At 48.3% G+C, this 22,781-nt stretch overlaps 1 protein-coding gene across 2 annotated transcripts in view; it reads left to right on the top strand.

The window, feature by feature from the left end:
* MYO15A (myosin XVA) overlaps positions 1-22,781 on the top strand; it is a 3,541,761-nt gene that overhangs the window by 1,827,557 nt on the left and 1,691,423 nt on the right. For both annotated transcript variants that reach the window (XM_069645706.1, XM_069645705.1), the window contains exon 40: positions 16,107-16,236. In XM_069645706.1, the coding sequence (XP_069501807.1) occupies positions 16,107-16,236 (130 nt within the window). The remainder of the gene's footprint in view (positions 1-16,106; positions 16,237-22,781) is intronic.

The following is a 22,781-nucleotide window of genomic DNA, read 5'->3' as shown; positions in this document are numbered from 1 at the left end:
TTTATGGTCAGATTGGCCTTTCCAAGAGCCTGCAAAACATATCTCAGGTGGTCCACATGTTCTTCCCAGGAATTGCTGAACACTGCTATGTCATCCAAGCATGCCATGCAGAAGTCCTCCATCCCATTCAGAACCTGGTTTACCATCCTTTGAAATGTAGCAGGTGCATTTTTCAATCCAAAAGGCATAGCCTTAAACTGGTATAAGCCAACTGGGGTAGAAAATGCAGTTTTCTCCTTGGCATGGTCTGTCAGGGCTATTTGCCAATAGCCTGACGTCAAGTCAAATGTGCTGAGGAACTTGGCTGCACCAAGTCTATCCACCAACTCATCTGTCCTTAGCAAAGGGTGGGCATCAGTTTTAGTGACTGCATTAAGAGCTCTGTAATCCACACAGAATCTAAGTTCTTTAAATCCTGCCTTTGGTACTAACACAACTGGGCTAGACCATGGACTAGTAGAGGGCTCTATTACCCCGAGATCAAGCATCTTGTTGACCTCACCTTTGATGTGGGTTCTTACATTCTCTGACATTCAATATCCTCTGCTTTTGACTGGCAGACAGTCACCAGTGAGTATCTCATGCTGTCCCCACGGGGTCAAGCCTGGTGAAAGTGAGAACAGGGAGGCAAACTGATTTAACATAGATTTGCACTCTTCCTGTTGCTCAAGTGTCACATTTGAAGAGAGATTTACGCCTTCAATCTTTTCGTCTAAAGGTAAGCCTCTGAGGAGATCCGGAAGAGCCTCACTCTCTTCTTCTTCCTCTGATGATGCTAGAAGCAAAGCTCCTACATCAGGTCTGGAGACATACGCTTTTAGTCTGTTGGTGTGGAAGACTGTTGGAGCCTCCTTGGGATTGCCCAAGTCAACCAGATAGTTGACCTCTCCAAGTTTACCCACAACTTTGAAGGGTCCCATCCATTTGTCTTGCAAGGACCTCTGCCTTGTTGGAATCATAACGAGAACTAGCTGGTCCTGAGTAAACTCAACCATGTTAGCCTTTTGGTCATGCCAGTGCTTGACCAATGCTTGTCCAGCTTTCAAGTTATCACTTGCTTCTGCCATCATTTGTGACATTCTCCTTCAGAGACCTATCACATAGTCAGTCACTCTGACTGGCTTGGGGGAAGGAGCACTCTCCAACCCTTCCTTGATCAGGGCCAATGGACCTCTGACCAGATGACCATAAAGAAGTTCAAAGGGAGAATAACCTACTCCCTCCTGAGTGACTTCTCTATAAGCAAAGAGAAGGCATGGCAGTAGAAGGTCCCACTTTCTTTTAAGGGGGTCCTCTAAAGCACCTATCATGCTCTTCATGGTTCTGTTGAACCTTTCAACCAGCCCATTTGTCTGAGAGTGGTATGCGGTTGAGAACTTGTAAGTAACTCCGCAGGTTTTCCACATGGCTTTCATGTAGTGGGACATAAAATTCGACCCCCTGTCAGATTACTTCCTTAGGAAACCCAACCCTGGTAAAAATACCAAGGAGGGCCTTAGCCACAGCCGGAGCTGTAACAGTCCTCATAGGAATTGCCTCAGGGTACCTAGTAGCATGGTCTTCTACAACAAGTATAAACCTGTTGCCTGAGGAGGTTGGAGGATCAAGGGGACCAACAATGTCAATCCCTACTCTCTCAAATGGGACTCCCACTACAGGGAGAGGCACTAAAGGTGCCACATTCTTGGAGCCAACCTTACCAGAAGTCTGGCAGGTGTGGCAGCTCCTGCAGTACTTATCTACTTCAGCCCCCATCTTTGGCCAATAAAAGTAGAGTGAGAGCCTTTCCTTAGTCTTCTTGAAACTCAAGTGACCAGCCAAAGGAATCTCATGGGCTAACTGCAAGAACTGTGGTCTGTTCTCTTGGGGTACTACAAGTCGTTTGTTGTCTCCAGATGCAGACTCCGTTGGTTCACTGTAGAAGAGGCCATCTTCCCAGTGTAACCTATATTTCCTAGGCTCTTGCCCTTCAGCCTGAGCATCTGCCTAGTGGCGAAGACCTTCCAGAGTTGGACATTCTCCCTGTCCCTTACTGAAGTCTGCCCTGTTGGGTCCACCTTCTGCCAGTAAAGACTGCAGCTCAGGATGGCCAACAGGATCCAGATCTCCAATGAGTTCCTGGCCTTCGACTAGCTCTTCTTCAGAGTCTAGTCCAACCACACAGGGTTGTACCTCCCTCTCAGCCTCAGCTGGAGGGGGAGTTAGTGATGTAACTTTGGACAACCTAGGGGAAGTCCTTGTTGGCTGCACTGGAGTGCTGGCTGTGAGGTTCTTTTTAGAAGTTTTAGGTTTCCCTTTTCCTTGTAAGTCTTAGAGACAGCAGCTGACATCTCCAGTGGAGCAGGAGTGATCTGTTTCTTCATCATCTCCTTGGGAGCACCTCTCATGGTTCTCTCCATTGCAGGTCTGGTGAGCTCCTGTAACCTTTTACTAGGAGGTCTGGGGGTATGTGACACTACTCCAAGAGTTTTTAAGTCATTACCCAGCAGAACCCTTCCTGGCACCTCACTTTGTATGCTGACAGGTATCTTCACAGTCATGTCATTACACTGGATGAGAACTGGTAATTGGGGAAGCATCTGCACAGGCCCTCCAGCTAACTTGGTGAGGCGTTTGGGTGCCTTAGCAACATCCTCAGCCTGAAAAAACGATTTGTCCACCACAGTTATGCTGGCCCCAGTGTCCCTAATGGCAGGAGTCTCCTGAACATTCACCTGGACAATGTCCTTATAATACTCTTTAGAATTATCTGGGATAGAATTATAGACATCTAAGTTCTGTTGTTCCCACAAACCCAGAGACACTAAAGAAACACTGGCTGAGACTCCAATGGGTTCATCAGCCAGTAATAGAAAGTTTCCAGTTGCCATTTGTATTTCCTCCTCTGGAGCGAAGGCTAAGGAGACAAGCTGGACCCCTGAAGGTTTACCCTTACATCTGGGATCTCCTTTCACATGGTCAGTAGGGCCACAAACAGCATTTACCAAATGCTTTCTGGAATGTTGGCTTGTTCTGACCTCCTTCTGGTTTGGCACCAGGAGGTACACTAGCCTGATTTGGTTTCCCTTGTGGCTTACCCTTTTGGTTTTGTTTGGGGCCCTCTTTGGAATTGGAATTATGAGAATTCTCTTTGGAGTCCTTTTTTTTTGGCTGTTTTCCCTCATCCTTTTTCTTAGTAGCCCCAGAATCCTTGTGAGTGGCCCTGTTGGCAACCCACAAGTCAGCAGCCTTAGCTAACTTCCTGAAATCTAATTCCTTTGAATCAGCCAAGTGCTGTCTGAGCTCAGGAGAGCAGGCATCATAAATTGACTCCAACATTACAAGATTCTTCATTCCTTCATAAGTGTTAACTCTGTAACCCTTAATCCATTCCTCCAAGTTTTTCAAACTTTCACTCACCCAGGTAGCCCAAGGGGTACCATCATGCTTTTTGAGGGTCGCAAACCTCTTAAGGTACTGGGAAGGTGTCTTCCCAAATCTAGCTATCAAAGCTAGTTTCACAGATTCATAATCCTTCTTATCCACCTCCCCCAACTCCATTACCACATCAGTTGCAACAGGGGGAAGCCTAGAGAACAACCAGGGAAGTAACTCATTCCCTGTGATGTCCTGGAGCCCATGATTATACTCAAACATTTTTAACCAATCCAACACATCCAACTTAGGTTCATACATACCCACTAATTCCTTAGGCATCCGGGGTCTTTTTGGACTGGAACTCCTAGAGGAACCAGAGGAGAGAGAAGCATTTTCCACAGACAAATTCTTCATTTCTAGTTCATGATTAAGGTCTATTTCTCTGAGTCTTAACTCAGCTTGCTTCTGCTCAGCCTGGGCATTCATTCTTCTGAACTCTAGCTCATGGTTTCTTTCAGATTGAGCAATAAAATGTTTGTACTCTAATTCAAGCTTCATTTTTTCAAATTCAAAATAAGCAGGGTTACATGTAGGACCTGGTATAGGCCCAGTAGGTACAGTAGGTAAGGCAGACAGAGGCTCAGAGTGGCTAACTTCATTAGGTTCACTTTCCTCTTCTGACTCATTATCAACACTTTGATTCAGATCAATACCATCACTGTTTTCTACATTTGCTGGGGGGGGGGGGGGTAGATTCCTCTGTACCACCCAGACTTTGGTTTTCTAACAATCTTTCTATAAGTTCCATTTTCTTGCCCTTCTCAGAGAGATTCTTATGTCTGCACAATACTTTTAAGCAGTCAGCAGTTTTGGCAGACAATGATTCTTGGGTATAATTCTCCATAGCAGACATAGTTAGAAAAAGCTTCTTTTAGTGCTAAACTCTGTGGTTAGTTGTCCTAAAGTGTTCAAAAAGCACTCTAAAGTGTATACTCAATAAAAATCCCACCGCTGCCACCAGTGTTAGGCAGAAACCTGTGCAGTTCCCTCTGGGACCACTGCAAAAGATGTAAGACTACAGGTGTTTGGCAGTAAACCCACTTGGTAGCAGTCTGTTCCACACAGATTCACTTGGTAGCTGTGGCTGAGCAGTCAGACTTCCCTCAAGAAGAGTTAGGCAGTATACAGAGTATTCACAATAGGTCAAAAGAACACAGTAGAACAAGTAAACACTGACCAGCGCTTGGTGTAAAAAAGGTATAATTATTTATTTAAAACCACATCTAGAAAAACACACAGGCACTAATGTTAAGCAGTTCAAAAACACGGTCACTAAAAGATATACACTCCCTTAGCAGAATATTAGACAAGTCTTGAGTAAAGCCCCACTTATTTTCAGACAGCGGTGAGCGCTTAACGTAGATGGCACTCTAATAATTTGTTTTAAAAGGGAGAGAAAAGCAGAGTATCATTTGAAACAGATCCCAAACATTTTCACAAGAACACAACAAGAGAGGAAGGCAAAGTAAAACTGGGAAGTTAGAGTTCAGAAGGCCGGATCCACTTTAAGAGGATCAGAATGAAATGCGTCCAAGGTCACACGGTTGAAGTGCACAAAAGTCTCGAAAAGGTTCAGAAAGAGTTGGACCAAAAGAAAGGGACCAGTTAGATGGTCAAGGCGGCCATCTAATTACCTTGTAGCAATCTTTAGAAAGGGAGGCCTGGCGGACACGGTACCTTAAAGTTGTGAGAATACTCCAGCGGGGGCAGTTGTTCCTGGCAGCGGATGCAAGTCGGTGCTTCGTCCAGGGGAAGAGAGGATCTCGTCGGGGAGGAAGACAGGAGTCCGTTGCACTGCCAGGGAAGAAACCAGCCGCGGAGTTCTCAGGTAAAAGGAGCGGTCCTTTTATTCGCGGTCCAGTGGTAAGTGGCTATCCGGTTGCCGGGGTGCTTGGCACGGGCAATTCGACCACAAGACGTCCTGGGATGCGAGGAAAAGAAGGTAAACTGGTTGTGCCCACCAGTCAGGGGAAGAAGCCTCTCCAGCCGGGAGATCTTCTCTGTCGTCGGGAAGTGGTGAGTCGGTTCCGCAGGGCTCCACCGGTGGTGTCGTCATGGCAGGTCGGCTCAGCTTCTCCCTCGTCGGATTCTCAGGTCCTGTGGCGACTTCTGAAGTTCCAGTCCCCAAAGCCCTGCTTTTATGCAGCACACCCCCATTCACTCAGCCTAGCTGTCAATCAAACATGCTAAGTGGTGAGCCCGCCGGCTCACCACTTGGGCCAATCACACAAGAGTGCGACTTGAGTTAGTAACTAAAAGCAGGCGTTAAAGTACCAACCCGCAAAGGGACCTCGTAATAAGGCGGTAAGGGTTAACGGTCACCGGTAGCATTACCGGTGACCGTTAACCCTTACCGCCTTCCTTGAGTATTCTTTGGTATTTTTACTGATCACTCCTGAGACTTACTGCCTCATCACGAGTTTGGTGGTAAGCCTTAAATGCAGCGGAAACGCTATTACCGCCACATTCAAGGGTCTGCCAAATCACAGACGTGGCGGATTTACCCCCAGCTCTGAGCTGGGGGCAAATCTGCTGCAATTTTCGGCGCTATTACCACTGGCGGTAATAGCGCCGAACATTCCCCATTGGTCCCAATGGGGAATGGGGACTTACCGTTCCGGCAAACCCGTGATTCGCGCTAATAGCGCCCGGGGGTTTGGTGGTAGGGCTAATAGCCCCAGCAGTAATACCACCGGGGTTAGTCTTGACCGCCTGCCAAGCTACTGTGTTTGGTCTGACTTGTCCAGAAGGTTCGCCTGTTTCACTAAACTAGGATGGCATCCTAAACTTCTGTCCACCAGGTCAGAGTTTAGAAATCCATTCCAACATTCCAAAAGGCTGTTATCTCTTACAACAGCTTTCTTGGTTGCAATCACGTCATCCAGAAGGGTTAGTGATTTGCAGGCATTTTCCCTCAAAGTCAGGCCTGGCTTCCTTACTAAAGAGGTTTCTGAATTCCACCTTTCTCAGTCCATTGAATTGCCTGTCTTCTACACTCCACCACACCCTTCGAAAGAAGATCGGTTCCAGCATCTTGATCCTAAGAGAGCCTTAAGCTTTGATGTCTCTCAGACATCTGAATTTCGAAAGACAGACCAGTTATTCATGGCCCATTCATTGTCACGTAAGTGTGTGGCTGTAACTAAGCAGACCCCGTCTTGTTGGATTATTCTGTGCATAACTGAATGTTATCAGTCGGCAGGCAGGGCGCATTCAACGAGAGAGGTCTCGGCTTCCACGGCCTTACAGATAGGAGTTCCTGTAAGAGACATATGTCGTGTAGCCACTTGGTCGTCCCTGCACACATTTACCAAACATTAATCTCTGGATATTGCACGTGGGGCTGATGCACGGTTTGGTAGGGCAGTTCTGCAAAATCTGCTTGAGTAACACTTTCTGCCCTGCTCCGTTATCCTAACTGCTTAGGGTGTCTATCAGATTAGGAATCTGCGGGAGAAAAGAAATCCATTGAAGGGGAAATTACTTACTGTAATGTCACTTCTATGGATTCTTCTCCTGCAGATTCCTCATCGCCCCTCCCATCCATGCCCATTCAGAACGTTCTTATGGCTTAACACATCTGTCTAAGCGAAAAACAACTGTAACAACTCTTAGGTGGCCGCTTCTATTGACTAGATGCTGGTTTTTCAAAAAAAAGAAAAATGTTTTCCAATTTCTAATTGATTCGTGGCCTCCCCGTTGGGATGTTCTCATTGTTATGTTATTACATGCTGGTTAGCCTTCCATCCCGTTGTTTTTCCTCTGCAGCGTTTGGGCATAGGGGAGAAAGGGGGAACTGAAGCATGGGGTCTAGTGATATGGTATATATACAACAACTAACTTCACATCCCGAGCCGATGATAGAGCACCGAGGAAGACGGATTGATGATCGACGGCTGAGTCGAAGTCCACTACGCCCCCTGTCAAAAAGGTTTCCGAGCAGCAGAGCTGGATGAGGATGTCTATCAGATGCAGAATCTGCGGGAGAAGAATCCATAGAAAAAACATTACAATAAGTAATTTCTCCTTCTCGTGCATTGGGTCTTTCGTATGCTGTGTGAGGCAGAGGGTGTTGAGAAGTTTGAGAAGAGCTTCCTCGTATTGGTGGCCCTGTTGCCTGGGGGGTTACAGTCGCTGAGGAAGATGATGTTGGCATGTGTGAGGGACATGGTGGTGACCAGGTCAATGAAGTCTCTGATGAAGGCGGTGTTGGGCCCATCACTGGTTGGCACCATGTGATTGTCCCCTGTCCTTTATGGGGACCAATTATTGGGACCAGGGGACCCTCCCCATACCATCCCCAGTCCATCATCCACTACCTTGAGGATGTAAATTGCCTCTCAACCACACAATGGTATTCTTTAGAGCAAGGCATTGGACTTTGTCACCCAACAGTAGGTTCTTCTTTACACATAGTGTCACAGAGGGCCCCAAGAACACACACACTCTCAAACCTGTTCAAAGGCTTTTCTTAAAAGGTTTGAGTATGGTCTCAGATAAGGTCGGCCCACTCTCTCATCTCCCAAGGGATTTTTCCACCCTACCCCTGGCATCCCTAAATCCAAAGATGGCCACTAGAAGTTCGTAACCACTACTATCTATGATCTGGCTGGCTAATGTTGACCTCCTGAAGTCAGTCGCCTTCTCTCTGTTGCTCCCTCCAAGAAATTCTATGTTAATCCTAACCTGGGGTCCTACAAGAAGAAAAGTTCTCAAGAAGTTGTGCCTTTCAATCGTACAGTTCTCACTTGGTCTTTGCTTCTTATGCTCTTGTACTCCTTCCTCCTACCTTTTCCTTTCTTCTACTCTCCCCCTTCTCTTCCTCCCACTCTCCTCTTGTTCTCCTTCTCTTCCACTCTCTGTTTCTCCAATGTTCTTCCTGTAACTTTTCCCCGCTCCCTACTAATCTCCCTCTCTTACTCTCCCCTCACAACTCTACTACTCTCCACTGTACTACTATCCCCACTCCACTCTACTGTTCCCCATTGTACTCTCCATGTTCCTCCCACTAGTTTCTACTCTTCTCCCACTACCCTCTACTACACTTTCCTCCCTACTCTCTACTCTCCTCTCTCTCTCTACACTCCACTCCAACCATCCTCTCACAATCACCTTCCTTGCACTCTCTCATTCACCTTTTTCTCACTGAGCCTCACCCATGCCTCTTCACTCGCACTTAGTCTCACTCACTCACCTTACTTGTCATACATGCACCCATGAAGTTGACGACTGTGGCTAGTGCTAGTCAATGACAATGAAAGCCTTGAAAAAGAGGTAATCAAAGCTGGCTCTGTGACACTTGGGGTCCAAGTCGTCTAGCCAACACCTTTAAAGAGAAAGTCCTCTGAATGCCGGAGCTTTGTAGCCGAAAATCTCTGGAGAGGCCCAAGAAAAGGGTCAGGAAACATAGGAAAACATTACTCTCCAGGAGCGACTCTCACCACTCTTCTTCATCATCAAAGAAAAATAACATACCTTCACTCATCCTCAACGGATTCCAATGTCAGGCACCGTTCCCCCTTAAAATGTGCAGTGGCAGAAAAATGGGAAGAATTCAGGCAGAAAATGTTAGATGTATTCTCGAAGGCTGCTCCTTCAGCTCCTTCCTCTGAGACTAATAGACCAATCGGAACACACCATGTGATCGAAGACTTGCAGGGACTCTGAAAAAAATTCAACCTGCATGCCTAAGAGTCTGGGTGAAAAGGTTTCTTCGAAGGTTGCCAACACAGCGTCGACGTTGTTGACCACTGGTGTCCTTTCCTCCATCAGTGCTTTCTTGAAGGACCCAACTGCCTTGACTGAGCTTTTGACGATGATAATGATGTACTCCCCTTTATCGCAAACAGATTATATGCTGTCATTCCAATCCATCTATGATGATGGCAACCAGATACCATTCGCTTTTGAGCCATTCTCTTCCTTGAACATGCCCATGGTATTAGTCTTGGAAAAATAGAGAACTTAATTGCATAAGGTAAGGAGGCAGCATGCCAGTCTCTTCAATCAGGATTGGATGCAGCAGACTGTGTAGAAAGGGCCATGGGCACTATCTCAGTATCCAGAAGATTCTCCTGGCTGTGGAAATCGGACTTTGTGCCTGATGTTCAACTCAAACTGCTGGACAAGCCCTTTGATAGCTCATACTTGTTCAATCATAAGGCTAATGACAGTCTTGAAAAGCTTTAAGTCTCAAAAGCTGCAGCTACGTTTTTAGGGACAGCAATACATCAACAGCACAAACATCTAGGCAAGGATGGAAAACTAAATAATTTTGTTAGCTCTCCCTCAATCAAAGCGGTAGAGGACAGGCAGCTCAAAGACAGGGACAACAAACACTATCTCGCCCAGCAAGAGGTTGAAGTGGAACGCCTGCACAAAGAACTGCCCCATTCATGCCATCAGCCGCATCCACAGCCTCAAAACCACTTTAAGGGATTCTCCCATCAATCACCACTATGAGGAACATTAGATCAGCATTCAGTAGAATGGTTTTGCATTATTTCGAATGTGTGGGTACACTAGGCTATTGCCTTTCCTGGAGAGACCACCGGACTACCATCCAACTGTGCATCCTTTACGGTCTCCAGATCTGCTGGTGGATAAAGGTTCCCTAAAATTGGTGCCTTCATCAGAGCAGACCCAGGGTTAGTACCCAACGTACTTCCTTGTTCCAAAGAAAGACGGAGGACTGCAACCCTTCTTGTACCTGAGGTGCTTGAACAAGTTCCTCAGGAAAGACAAATTCAAAATGGTAATACTCTTGCAGTTCTTCCAGGCTGTTCAGCTCTTGGATTGGTTGGTGTCACTCAATCTTCAGGACGTTACTTTCATCTATCCATACATCCCACACATGGAAGTCCCATAGGACTCCATGGGGGAGTTTGCATATATTACATAATACTGACGTTTCTTGCCAGTAAGATGGCGGAATGACCTCCAGCATTTAGCTCCAGCATTTAGCTGGAGGTCATTCCGGCTGCCTCACCGGCAAATACGTAGTTGGCCGGTGCGGTAACGTGCCAGCATACAGTAATACTGGCCTGTTAATTCTGCACGGCCTAGTTATAATGAGGGCCAATATCTAGATTAATCATTTTTGTATATCAGAATGTTACACAACAGCAGGAAAATACATCCCTGAACAATTTTGGGAACACTCCCCTGGAGGAGAAGCTGCTACATGGCACTTCAGAGATGGATACCAACTCTAGACGTGTGCCAGATCAAACCACTGCTATTTGTTTGAATTTAACAACTGTTAGCTACTCACACTTTATCATGTAAAAAAGCAATTTCATCTAATACTCAACTGTATGTAATCTGCATATGTAGCACCTCTGTATGTGTAATGTAACTAAGTTGCCTTCTTGTAACAGTGCCACGATGCCCCCAAGCTGTTGTGCGCTTTATACATTTAAAAAATAAAACAACATGGTCTTCTCTGCATGTGTTTTCAAAACGAGGGCTTTAAGTGGGCTGTGGCTAGCCGACGCCGAGCCCTGACAGTCTACCAAAAAGGTCTCCCGAGCTGGGGGCCTGCCGGGGCTCATCCAGACTAGCCCCGTCCATGCCAACATCTCAGGCAGCCTGTGTAGCCAAAGCACTGTATGGTTAAAGGGTTGCCTTCAGGTGTCAGCACTTCGGATTGGAAAAAAGAATAGGCATTGCCTCTTCTTTTTTCTAATTGGAAGTAGTAACACCTGTAGTCAGACATTTACCTTCAAACTGTTTGGCTAAACAGGCTGCATGATGTCTCTGTACTCAGAGATAGGAACTGAGCTGGAGTGCCCCTCTCTCATTTTGTTTCTGAGCAAACAGTCATCACGTAGCATGAAGACTTTAACTGCATAGTTAAAGGGCTTCATTCTGCATGATGGCTCTTTACTCAGAAACACAAGAAGAGCTGGGCACGCCAGTCCTCCTCCTGTCTCTGAGTACAGAGACACGCAGCAGGTAGCCCTTTCCCTGAAGGAGCTGGTTGATTAAAGGGTTGCCTGCATTTGTCCGTAGGCAACCCTTCAACCACGCAGCTCTTTGGCGCCTAGAAACACTTGTATACAGGCACGTTATAAATGCCATATCATATCAATGAAAGGACTGCCTGCTGTGTGCGAGAGCTGGGGCTCACCAAAAGGAGGGACTGGGCACACCAAAGGTAATATTGCCAGTGCGCCCCAGCCCTCCTTGTTTTTACCAGCCCCACCCCCTTTTAGGTGATGGGGGGCTCTCGCTAGGGTATGTGTCCTAATTGTACCTGTACTTAGGCCGCACCCCCTAATGATAGCCTCCCCTTGATTTAGCACCCCACTTAAAGCACTGCTCAAAAAACGATTGCCTTGACACTCTATCGGGTCAGGACACCCGCTTTGGTAGGGTGGTATTGCAAAATTACCTGCTGTAAATGTAGAAGAAGAGGTACTTCTATCAGAGGATGTCTACGATGAGTAATCAGTGGGAGGACACTATCCATTAGAAGAACACATTGCGTACCTCAGGTAATGTTTTTTTGATGGATGCTCCTCCCACAGATTCCTAATCACCCTCCCTGTCAGGATCTCGACTCACCTCGGCTCGCTCTGTGTTAGGCAGAATTATATGCAGTACCCTTTGGGAACACCACACACAATTAAGACTACAAGTGACAGTACAAATTCACCTTTGGTACAAGCCTGTACTACACAGTAAAGTGGTAGCGATGGATGAGCAGCCAGACTTATCTCAAGAGTAAGTGAGCAGTATCAATAGTTACACAAAGGACAGCAATTGCTATGATTCCAACAAACACTGACTCAAGGTTTCTGAGTAAAAGAATATACATTTATTTACACATCAGTTGTGAAACATTTCACTAAAGTAAAACAGTTGAAAAATCACGTTACTAATACACTACAACGCACCCAATAGATTATGGACAAGTTAGGCTTAAAAATGAAGTGTGAGGAAAATGGCACTCCAGCAATTTGAAAGGGAGGGAAAGACAAAGTTAGGCAAGAATTGAACAACACCAACAAATAAGTAAGCAGGGCAATCTAGAAAAAGGAACTACAATGAGGAAATCAGATTCAAGGGACCTGGCCCAAAGTCAATGGAACAGAGTCTTTGCGCAAGATCATACAGTTCAGGGTAGTTCGTGGTTAAGTCTTTGCCAAGATTTCAGAACGAAGTTGGTCAGGCGAAAAAGTTACTTTAAAGAGTGGAGAAGGACAAGCCTTTGATTGGCGAGAGGTTTCACACACTTTCACTGCAGCTGGACGAAACGAACAACGGGATTTGAACAGTACCTAAAATAAATAAGAAGGCTGTAGCTGAAGCGGACGTTCCTGGCAGGTCCTGCAGGCTCACGTTCCTGAAGCGACTGTCGGACTGACACGAAGTAGGAAGACTGGAGGGTCCTGCACTGCCCAGGGAAGAAACCAGCAGCAGAGCAAAGCAACAAATAAAAGGTGTGCTCCTTAAAACGCAAGCAGGGTCCGTTCCTCCTGGCTATCTGGTTCACTGTAGCTCTGTACAGCAAATCCGACCAGAGGAGGGAGACCTGACGAGCAGTTTGGCAAACTGGTTGTTCCCACCAGCTCAAGGGGAGAAGATTCCTTGAAGGTCTTCCCTGTCGTTGGAGTATGAAGATTTGGGCCTGCAGCAGGGCTTCACCGGGCGGTTTAGTCGTTGTAGGGGTCCTCTTCTGTCAGCTCCTCTTCGGTTCTTTCGTTCCAGTGGCGACTCTGCCTTTCCTGACCCAGACACCTGCTTTTTAAGCAGTTTTCCCCCATTCAAACAGCCTGGCTGTCAATCACACAGCAGGGTGGCTGCCACACCAGCACAGTCACCACAGCCAATCAGATTAGAGTGCGACATGGGTCTCCAAGGAGACCCTGTGCAGGGAGTCCTAAACCCCTCTCTCACATCCTGTCCCCCCCACACATACAGGTGCCTAAGGAGGGCTTCTGCGTAGAAGCCCGCAAAAGGACGGTGAACAAAGGAACCAAACCTGGTTTGGCACGCAGAGAAAAACACGAGAAAGTCTTTTACAAAAAGAAATGCCGAATAAACCCAGCTGGAACCGTATAAAAACGTATATGGTCTAGCGGGTTTAAGTTTGAGGCTACCAAGATAGCCTAAAACAATACCAGGGCTATTTAAGATAACTGCGGTAGGAAAAATAGGGTAGTTTCCACTGCCACCAGCCAAGTCTTAATGAAAAGGGAGCGAAACAATGCTCTAAGAGAAATAGACAAAAAGGGATAAGTATTAACCCTTTCCAGCACTCTATGTAAGTTAGTTTGTACTGGGTCTGTGAGTTTTAAAAGCGACTAATAAAGTCAATGGCAACTTTACATGTTCTGAAAGACAGTAGTCAGTCTCAGAAAAATGGAGTCGGAGTTGGGAAGTCAAAAAGACAACCCTGTGTCACTGCACTGAAGGTGCTGTGTAACACAAAGTAAAAAGATGATGCCTCTAGAGTAGGTGAGACTCCACAGTCTATGAACACAAGAAAATGTTAAATACACACAGCAAAACACATGTAAGAGTGGGAAAAAAAGACTCACACTGTGACCAGGTGAAAAAATAAACCCCAGAAATCCAGCAAAGCTGCTGAGGGACTCAGTAGGTAAGGGAAATTAGCCATTCTGGAGAATTCTCCCTAACACTCTGTAATCGGTGGCGGCATAACCTCGCTGTCCTACAGCGTTGCAGGTTGGATTTTGCATTGCCCCCACCATGATGGTATCAACAGGAGGTCACAGCACTACATCCAAGATGGCACCCACCATTCTGCACGAATTACAGAGCAGCGCAGCGCAGTAACCGGAATAGCCTGCACCACATCCAGTATAAAATAACATGCTTCCACAACACTCGGTTTGTTCCTATGCGCCCACACTCCTAGTTCTTTCTTCTTTTTCCCGCTCTGGCATCCTGGCTTCCCTGCTCCTCCTTGTGTTGCTGGACACTCTAATGACTGCTTCGTATGCTCTTAGTAGTCCTTCCCCGTCCTGCCTCTTTTTGCTGCGCTCCCGGTATCCTGACTCCTGGGTTGCTGGAGGAACTCCTCCTACCATATTCATCAATACCATCCTCCTGCCTCACCACACTTCTGGTTTACATCCCCCTGAGGGTTTCCCTAAGTGGTCGCTCCTGGCTCACAGGTCTTCCTTGTCTCCACTCCCTGGCTGTCTCGTGATCCTCGAGAGGCTTTCCTTGCCCATCTTGGCTTCACGCTCACGAGGTACGTGTCACAGTCATCCTACCCCTCAATTTATCTCTCGCTCTCTTCCTCTCTTACAAGATCTTTCAGTAACCTTTCCACCAGTATTGATTTTTGCATGGTAATTCCCCAATGCAGCGGATCCCAGGAAGCAAATGATTGAACTGAGGTAATGGGGCACGGTGAGAGGATTTATACCGACGCTGACGTCATGTCTGGTGTTGAGGATGAGGCACATCGAAGGACATCAATGCCAATGTTGCACGGCGCCACCTGCTGTTGAAAAATTCCTAGATCTGCGAAAGCGTGAAGAATATATTTAAAATGAGCATCCTTACAAGAGACATCCATCAGAAAGAACATTAACAGAGGTAAGTAATTTGTTCATCTTATTAGCATATTCAGAGGGCTGGCAGCAGCAGTAGACCTCATGTGGTGTTACCTTGTTCCAGGCCCCTGGTGTTGTTGAAGAACAAGGGATCCTCTCAATATCATCCCTGTGCCCCACATCACAGAGCTGGTGGTGGGCCCAGCCCCCTGAGTTGCCCACCACACAAACCTTCAGGACCAAACAGGAGACATCGTATAACAAGGACCTGTAGCAGGAGCAGAACTAATTTGGTGGCCTCCTGCTCCGGCACCCGTACTGCCCCTGAGTCCCTCATCACATTGTGGAAGGTGAGCGCAATCCCCCTGAGTTACCCCCAGTCACATCATCAGGGCGAAGCAGGCGGTTTTGCAATGGGGACCTCCAGTAATGGGAAGTAAAACACCATTCCGCTTTACAGCCTTGTCTGTAGCTGGTTGCATCACTCAAATAACAGGCAGTCCAACCTGGTCTCTTGAAAACATTTGAGTAGTGCTAACATGTATACACCTCAAAGCTTGGAACCACAATTACAAGTGAGTAATTTGTTCTCTCCATGGCCTTCATGAAATGGATGGAAACTTTTGTGTTTGCTGTCTTTGCCGTGCAATGAAGTTATGTAGAGGAAAAATCCAGTCTAAAATCTTTGTACATGTTCTGTGTTTACACCATATTCCGTATCAGAGATTACATCATCAATTATAGTCTTTCATTGCACTAGATGCTAAGGTGAACACAATATGCTAAGGTGTGACCAAGTGCCTCTATGAATATTTGAACTGGAATCTCATGCCTTGAATATCAGTTGGATAAAGTTTATGGTTAATTGTAAGATTAGGATTTCTTGTTTCCACAAGAACATTACACAGAACCGATTCTTGATGGAAACATACTTCTGAAAGTGGGGGGTAGTAAAGATGACAGTATAAAAGCCAATAATGCATCACCAATATCCTTGCTACAGTATTGCATCCCTTTTTTTCATTTGGGAAAATGCTTGTCATTGGTTTGCAAATCATAGGCTTTTGCATCCTATATGTAGGCAAAACTACATAGTCATCGAGATACATGAAAATTATATCTTTGTTACATTTCATTTTCTGTTTGTCTTTTAAGGTACCCAAAGAAACAGTAGCCATGGTGAAACCTGTACCTAGCACTAAAATGAAGACTCCTTCACCAGCAATGCCTACTAGCCCTGCTCGCTTACCAGCCAGTTCTCCTCGATCAACAGGAGGCTCTTCAGGTAAGAACAGTGGCAGGCCTGAAAAGGAACAGGGTCAACTTTGGATATGTGTGGTTCAATGTATCATTTTAGTGCAGCAATGCTGAGAAACTGTTAAGGTGATGAATTATATTCACCAGCATGGGGTCTGGCATGGATTGACATGCTCATGAATATTACCTGCCGTCAGGCTGGGAATCCTCAGTAAAAGAAAAAAGCAGTTTCGCTTTAGCTTGAAAACTGCATTTTACTCTATAACCAATCAATGTCCTTTGGGTCCTACTGCCCCATCCAATGACAGTCGTCTTCCTAAGCTCCACCCCTGGTGGCCATTTTAAGATTTTTATCACACGTTTCAGTGTTGGGAATCCCCTCTTCTTGCTCTTCAAGCCTTTTTGCTAGTTTTTTTCGATGCAATATAGTATTTTGACTGATTATGTTCCATCGTTCGAGCGTTGGTCGACTACCAGGAGTGGAGATCCGTTGTCGGTGAATGTCATCGCAGATCTTCTCTTCAAAGGTTTCGAGCCGTCTAGGAATGGTCCTACTTCGTGCTTCCCACCATGTCTGATGAGAAGAGGAGTCTCTTCAAGATATGCATGAAATGTGTACTCAGAAATGTTTATGTCGAAGATCGACATCAGAAGTGTCTGTATTGCCTGCATCTGGCCCATGATGAGGAGGGATGCGAGATTTGCTGTGGGTTTTCGAAGAAGACAAAAAAGGACCGTTACAGCAGGTTAGCAGCATGGTCCAAGTTGCGGGAAGGCCTCTGACGCTGCCTCCGGGCCTGGCCATGCCTCATCCAGGACCTGCCGGTCCCATGAGCGAACTCCCTCTGCGAAGAGGCTGAGGTCCTGTGAGTATGCCCCATCTCCGGGGGTCCAAAAGAAGGCCAAGCTCAACGCTACAGGTCCCGCTGGGTTTGCTGCTGCCACAGATCCTAATTTGGCAAGGGTACAATCTCCATCGCCGTCTACATCTGCTTTGTTTACCATCTCCGGACAAGCCTGCAGAGGAGAGCTTCTCAGGTTCGCCCTCTCGTCCCCTGTCGACGACACCATTTGCGACCAAGGCAATGGGCCTAATTACGAGTTTTGCGGTAGCCGTGCCAAACTCGGCACCAGCCAATGGGCCATTACCGGCCCATTACGAGTTGAATGGGCCGGTAATTGCCCATTCGTGGGTGCTGGTATGGCCGGGCTCCCGATCCCCATTCTGCCCCATAGGGCAGAATCGGGGTGGGGAGCATGGTTGCACCGACACCGTTCATAGCGGTGCCGGTGCAATCACGACTTCTGCTCGCGGTTGCCGCTCTGCACGCCTGGTCTGACCAGGCGTGCAGAGCGGCACCTGCAAGCAGATCCCGTAATATGGCGGTATAGTAACAACGGCGCCGGTAGCACTACTGGCGCTGTTGTTGCTTTAGCGCCTCATTCGTAATGAGGCCCAATGACTTTGTCGATGACCACTTTGTCGTACAGGTTGTCCACTTCGTTGACGACCATACCTTGTCGACAGTGATCCTGTTGACAAAAACTTTTGCATCCAACTCGTTGATGACCATCACAACTTCGTCGAAAAGGCAGCCTAGTAACGAAGGTGGTCTCTATGATCACAAGGACAGCAACCCCACGAGTGGCCTTGCCACCACAGCATACAGCTTCTGCAGCAGCACCGCCAGCAACATCTGCTGACGCCACTGTGAAGGTGGCAGTTCCCATCGTCCCCACACTCCTGAAGGAGTCGGGGAATTACAAGGAGTCGGATAAGGACAGGGAGCGGCTAATGCATATGTACATTCCCTCCAGGCAGGGGAGAGTGTCTCCGACAAAGCCAAAGGATGCATCGAGGGAACCTGTGCACATCTACTCAAGCTCTGACGATGACCACCACCTGCCCATGGACTACTTCTCAGACCAAGTGGGAGGCCCTGAGACCGTGCCCATAGATTGGTCTCCAAGGGATGAACCTAGATCGCCACCTAGCCAAAGGTGGCACTTAAACCCGAAGCCGTTACCGGCTGCCCCTTACACCGCTAAACCAGCACCCAGGGACATGTCGTTGGACATCATTACGACACTGCACACGCTGGTATCGGAGATACAGCAAAGACTGTCCTGGAGCCGCGCAAGGCCACCAACCAAGCACCCATCCAGGCCAAAGTGTAGGTCAAAGGACCCAGCTGGTGCGAGGCATCAACCGACAACCCCACCGCCTTGACATTGGACCTTGACATCGGTAGGAGAGGAGCCCCCGCACACAGGCACAGGTACGGATACAGAAACTACAGTGACGCATACCAATGAGTTCAATGACTACGTACCAGCAGACGGAGAGCCGCTGGGTGCAGAGGAGCCCACCAGGACTTTGCCACCGGATTTGGTAAGTTCCTTTCACACCATGATATCGCGGGCCTCTACCCTCTTCAATTTGGTGTCAGAGGAGAATAAGAAGAAAGGGTTTCTCTACCAATGACGCGAGTCCAGGCAGAAGACCGTCATGTCCATTCCTCTGTTGGATGATGTCTGGGAGGAGGGTTTGGCCTTAATGAAGACACTGAGTACCGTGCCTCCCAAGCAAGATAGGCTGAGAACATATACAGGGTTCCTGAATCAGCTCCTGGGTGCTTGGGGTCACAGCCTTCTCCTGACTGTGCTTTCTGCCGCCGCCCCGAAGCGCTCAGAGAACCCATCATTTTCAGCCATGGTGCCTCCTGATCAAGAGGGGAAGACAATGGATGCAATGGGCAAGCACATAATTTACGCCGTAGCCTCCACCATCAAGGCCGCAGATGCCCTGGCCATCTTATCCCGCTACGACAGAGAGCTGTGGTATAAGCTCGGACCACCTTTGGACTTCCTGCCGGAGCACAAGAAGGTCGAGGCCCTAGCCCCATTCCAGGAGGGTGAAGTGGCACCTGATCACGCCATCACGGTGGCTGTGGACATCGTGGATACTGGGTTCTGCCAGATGGGCAACGGGTCCCTTCACTGACAGGGGTGGCTGAAGGCTACCAACTTCAGAGGAGATGTCCAGTCCAAAGTAGTGGACATGCCCTTTGATGGGGAGAACCTTGATGGCAATACCGTGGATGAGTCTCTCCAGGCGATTAAGATGAACACGGAGACGGCGCATTCGCTGGGTACATTGCAACAGCGGAGGTCATCGTCCTTTCAATCCTCAAGAGGGAAGTCTGGTTAGTCCTCTAAGGGGTACAACACCCCTATAGTCAACCCTTCCGTTCCACGACTCAGGAGGCCTACAGAGACCACTTGCAGGAATATGACAACAGAGGACAGTGTCATTGCCCGCAGGCCAGGATGCAGGCGCCCAAGCAGGCCTGAACCAGCCTTGGATTCAGACCCCACCTGCTCACACCAGTGGGAGGCCAACTAGCGAGTTTTGTCGACGAGTGGAAGACCATCACCACAGACAAACAACTGCTGGGCGTTCTTCCTCGGGGCACACCTTGGAGTTCCAACACAGGTGTCCTCGCATTCCTCCTGTGTTGTGTCAGCAACTGCACTTGGCCCAGCTGCTGTAGGAGGCTCAGGCTAAGATAAGAAAGGGGGCAATGGAGCCCATCCTCCAGCACCTCCGGGGCTCTAGAGTGTACTCCAGATACTTTCTGGTATGGAAGAAGTCAGGAGGGTGGCAGCCAATCCTAGGCTTAAGATGCCTCAAAATGTACTTGAAATCCCAAAAGTTCAGGAGGGCCACGTTGCAGCACATGCTCAGACAGTGAAAGGAAGGGAATTTCCTGGCAACTTTGGACCTGGACGACACCTACTTTCATGTTCCCATTCACTCAAAGCTTCGGAAGTTCCTAATGTTCGTGGTCCAGGACCAGCACTATCAGTTCAAGGCCCTGCCCTTCGGCCTAACGTCAGAGCAGAGAGTATTCACAAACTGTTTGGCTCTGGTAGCTGTGCATCTATGCCTAAATGGGGATCCACACCTACCCTAATCGAGACGACTGGCTGATCTACTCCCGCTTTCACATACTGGCAGTCCAGCACACCACGCAGACCATTCGCCTTCTGACAGATCTCGGATTCCCCATCAACTATCCAAAGTCCTGCGTGGGGCCATCGTAGTGCGCTCTGTTCCTAGGTGCCCCCTTCAACACGATTCCATGCTTAGCAACCCCCTCGGAGGATAGGGTGGTGGCCATCCTGGGGAAGGTGCAGCGCCTGTCGTCAGCTCAGAATGCAACAGTGAGTCATTGTTAGGCACAATGTCCTCCTGCATTCACCTCATCTCATTCTGCAGGCTCCAGATGAGGCCTCTTCAAGAGTTCCTGGATTCTCAGTGGCTGCAGATCACAGGCACTTAGACGGACAAGGCTGTCCTCAACCAGGAGTTTTGACAAACTTTTCGAAGGTGGGGAGTACGTCCGCATGTCACGAAAGGGGCTCCTTTCCAGATACCTCCCTTCAAGGCCACGGTTGCCACAGACACCTCCCTGGAAGGGTGGGGCGCCCACACTGCAAAGTCCCATGCCTGGGAGCACTGGCTTCCGGAGGAGAAGGACCTCCACATCAACGTCCTGGAGCTCTGGGTAGTCTTCCGGGCCCTCAAGTTGTTCTTAACTCAGCTGAAGGGAAAGATGGTGCGCATCTTCACAGACAACACCGCCACCATGTTCTATATCTGGAAGCCAGGAGAGACGTGTTCTCATGCGCTTTCCCGTGAGGCTCAGGCCCCGTGGCACTGGGCCATTCTTCAGGACATGTTCCTTGTCCCCTTTCACCTGGCAGACATCAAGAACACCATCACAGACTCACTTAGCAGGGAGCTGCATTGCTGCCACAAATGGGAGCTTCAGCAGGCGCAAGTATCCCGTCTCTTCAGCAAGTCGGGTTAACCTCAGATCGACCTCTTTGCGACAGCGGCCAAGTGCCAGATGTTCGTCAGCAGGTACCCTCAACCAGGGTGCCTGGGAGATGCCTTCTTGTTCCCATGGCAGGGTCTCTCCCGTTACACCTTTTCTCCGATCCCACTCTTCCTATGTGTGATCAGCACACTCAGATGTCATTGCAGGATGAGCCTCATCGTTCCAACGTGGCCACTGCAAATCTGGTACCCAGACCTGCTCCCTCTGTCTGTGGCACCATCTATCTGGCTGCCTCCACTTCCTGACCTCCTCGCCAGAGAGAGCAAATCGATACTGCATCATGATCCAGCATCGCTGAGCCTCACGGCCTGGCTCCTGCAGCCCTAGAGTTTGGACATTATGCTCTGCCACTGGAATGCAATAGAATCCTGGCTAAGGCCAGTGCGTTGTCAACGCTGTCTTGCTAGGACCACAAATGGTTGCGATTCATAAATGTGGTGCAGGACTCTGAAAAGTAACCTGCTTTCACTAGCCAAGGCTGGTCTACCTCACGCCTCTATCAAGGTGCACCCGGCGGCTATATCCATGTATACATGGACACTGGGCAAGCCCTCTCTGTCATAACACAGGCTCATCAAGGAGTTCCTCAAGGGCCTCTTACAGACCTTTCTGCCAGTGAAGGCTACTGCTCCGGCTTGAGAGCTCAACGTTGTGCTAACTAAACTGATGGGGCCTCCTTTCGAACCTTTGCATCTGGCCCTGCTGAAGTTCCTGTCATGGAAGACTGCTTTCCTAGTGGCCATCACCTTGGCCCGGCCGGTCGAGGAGATTCAGGCACCCGTTGAGAGGGTGTTGCATTCGCTGGACGTTGCTCGTGCCATGAAGTTTTATGTGGCATGCACAAAGGATTTTCGGAAGACTCCACAACTGTTTGTCAGTTTTGGACCTGTGAATCACAGGAACGCCTTGTCTAAGGCTTCCATCTCCCGGTGGCACTCTGGCTGCATCATGCACTGTCATCGTCTGGCCAACTGACCTCTTCCAGGCTGGCCGAGAGCCCATTCCACCAGAGCCATTGCAGCAATGATTGCGTTTCTCTCTGGTGTGCCGCTGCTCAACATCTGTAGGGCTGCTATGTGGCGGTCCACGTACACCTTCACTAGGTTCTAATGCATCGACAGGGATTCCAGGGAGGAGTGCAGGGTCGGCCAAACGGTGCTATGCAACCTGTTTGCTTGAGGTGAGTCTGTTCCATGGGTAAGTGTATTGCTTCTGTTGAGCCTTGCCACCTCCCATGGTTGTGTATATGTTATGAGAAACCTGAAGGCACTCTCACATCTACTCCCCAGGGATATTCTGTTCAGGTGGCCAGGGAAGGACCATTGCTTTTGGAACCCAACCCTGGGGGTGGACAAGTGAGGGAGGGTCCTTGAGGATTGGAGAGAGGGTACCTGAAGGTGAGATATGATATCCCCCCTTTTCTGATATTTACCTACCCTCACGTCCCTTAGCTTTTATGGGCTTATGGGCTATTGTCAATCTCATCCCATCTTCCCCTGTAGTTTTCCGTTACGTACTGAGAAGAAAAAGGAACAACTAGGAGTAGTGCAGAGTTCCTATTATAAACATCACTCTGGTACTGGGACGAAGAAGAGTGGTCTTAGACATGTAGTAGTAAAGATCAGACATGTCACACTAATAGGCTTAAGCAGGGTCAGGCAATTGA

This window comes from Ambystoma mexicanum, chromosome 2p, assembly GCF_040938575.1.
Source record: "Ambystoma mexicanum isolate Mex_15411 chromosome 2p, UKY_AmexF1_1, whole genome shotgun sequence".
NCBI classification, from domain to species: Eukaryota; Metazoa; Chordata; class Amphibia; order Caudata; family Ambystomatidae; genus Ambystoma; species Ambystoma mexicanum.
Note: the sequence above shows the minus strand (reverse complement) of the source record. Positions and strands in the feature narration are given on the sequence as shown.